The sequence below is a fragment of the Colobus angolensis genome, unplaced genomic scaffold, assembly GCF_000951035.1.
Source record: "Colobus angolensis palliatus isolate OR3802 unplaced genomic scaffold, Cang.pa_1.0 Scaffold534, whole genome shotgun sequence".
In the NCBI taxonomy this organism is placed as follows: Eukaryota; Metazoa; Chordata; class Mammalia; order Primates; family Cercopithecidae; genus Colobus; species Colobus angolensis.
In genome coordinates this window covers 674282-675650 of record NW_012118866.1, presented here as the reverse complement: position 1 = coordinate 675650, position 1369 = coordinate 674282, and the positions used below count along the sequence as shown (strand labels likewise).

Genomic DNA, 1369 nt, shown 5'->3' with positions numbered 1-1369 from the left:
CCGGAGCCTAGGACTCGGAAGCGGCTGGGCCGAGGGCGCTGGGTGCCGGCCTCCCTGAGCCACGGGTAGCATAGCAGGTGCATGGCGCAGTAACGGCCCTTATCTCTCACCTTGCTCCCCAGCCTCTGTCGAGCGTCTGGCCCGTCCTGCTCAGCTGCCTTCGCCATGGCCGATGACAGCTCCGGGCCCCGCGAACCGAGCGAGCGAGACCGGCAGTACTGCGAGCTGTGGGGGAAGATGGAGAACCTGCTGCTCTGCAGCCGCCCCTCCTACTGCTGCAAGGAGCACCAGCCTCAGGACTGGAAGAAGTACAAGTTCGTGTGCCAGGGCAGCGAGGGCGTCCTCGGTCACGGAGGCAAAGCCTAGTTTGCTGACATTGAACCCAACTTTGATAGACTGCTGTTTTTCTGGTCTGACCGTCGCAACCCTCATGAAGTGTACAACAAGGTACGCAGTAACTGGTATTTTGATGCACATGAGAAAGCACGAGCTAAAGTAAAATATCTAACAGATGAAAAAGGTGTGAGGGTTGAACTCAATAAACCTCCAGATTCAGTCAGTAAAGACGTCTTATAGAGCCTTTAATCCAGCAATACCCCACTTCACCTACAATAATTGTTGACGCTATTTTTTGTGAATACGAATAAATGGGATAAAGAAAAATAGACAACCAGTTCGCATTTTAATAAGGAAACAAACAACTTTGTGTGTTGCATCAAACAAGGTTTTGACTGCTGTGACTTTGTACTACTGCATGATCAACTTAGAATCTGTGATTGCTTACAGGAGGAAGATAGGCTACTAATTGAAAATTTTTTACCTCTGGATATGAAATAAGTGCCCTGTGTAGAATTTTTTTCATTCTCGTATTTTGCCAGATCTGTTGCCTAGCTGAGTTAATTTCATGTCTCCTTTTTTTTTTATATCAAGTTCGAATTGGGATCATTTTTCTATGATTAGGTATAATTTATCAAAACTGAATTGAGAAAAAAATTACAGTATTCCTCAAAATAACATCAATCTGTTTTTGTAAACCTCTTTGTACTATTAAATTTTGCCCTAAAAGACCTCTTAATAATGATTGTTGCCAGTGACTGATTATTATTTTTATTTTACTTAAAATAAGAAAAGGAGCACTTTAATTACAACTCAAAAATCAGATTGTTTTGGAGTCCTTCCTATCTTACACTAATTTGAACTCTTAAAGATTACTGCTTGTTTTTTTTTGGCTTTTTTTTGAGACGGAGTCTTGCTCTGTCCCCCAGGCTAGAGTGCAGTGGCCAGATCTCAGCTCAGTGCAAGCTCTGCCTCTCGGGTTTATGCCATTCTCCTGCCTCAGCCTCCGGAGTAGCTGGGACTACAGGCGCCC

At 44.6% G+C, this 1369-nt stretch overlaps 1 protein-coding gene across 1 annotated transcript in view; it reads left to right on the top strand.

The window, feature by feature from the left end:
* The window catches only part of LOC105525445 (putative SCAN domain-containing protein SCAND2P), a 2756-nt gene extending 2400 nt beyond the window's left edge, over positions 1–356 (top strand). The window contains exon 2 of the mRNA XM_011961066.1: positions 123–356. Coding sequence (XP_011816456.1) covers positions 123–176 — 54 coding nt within the window. The 3' untranslated portion in view covers positions 177–356. The remainder of the gene's footprint in view (positions 1–122) is intronic.
* Positions 357–1369: the final 1013 nt, after the last annotated feature.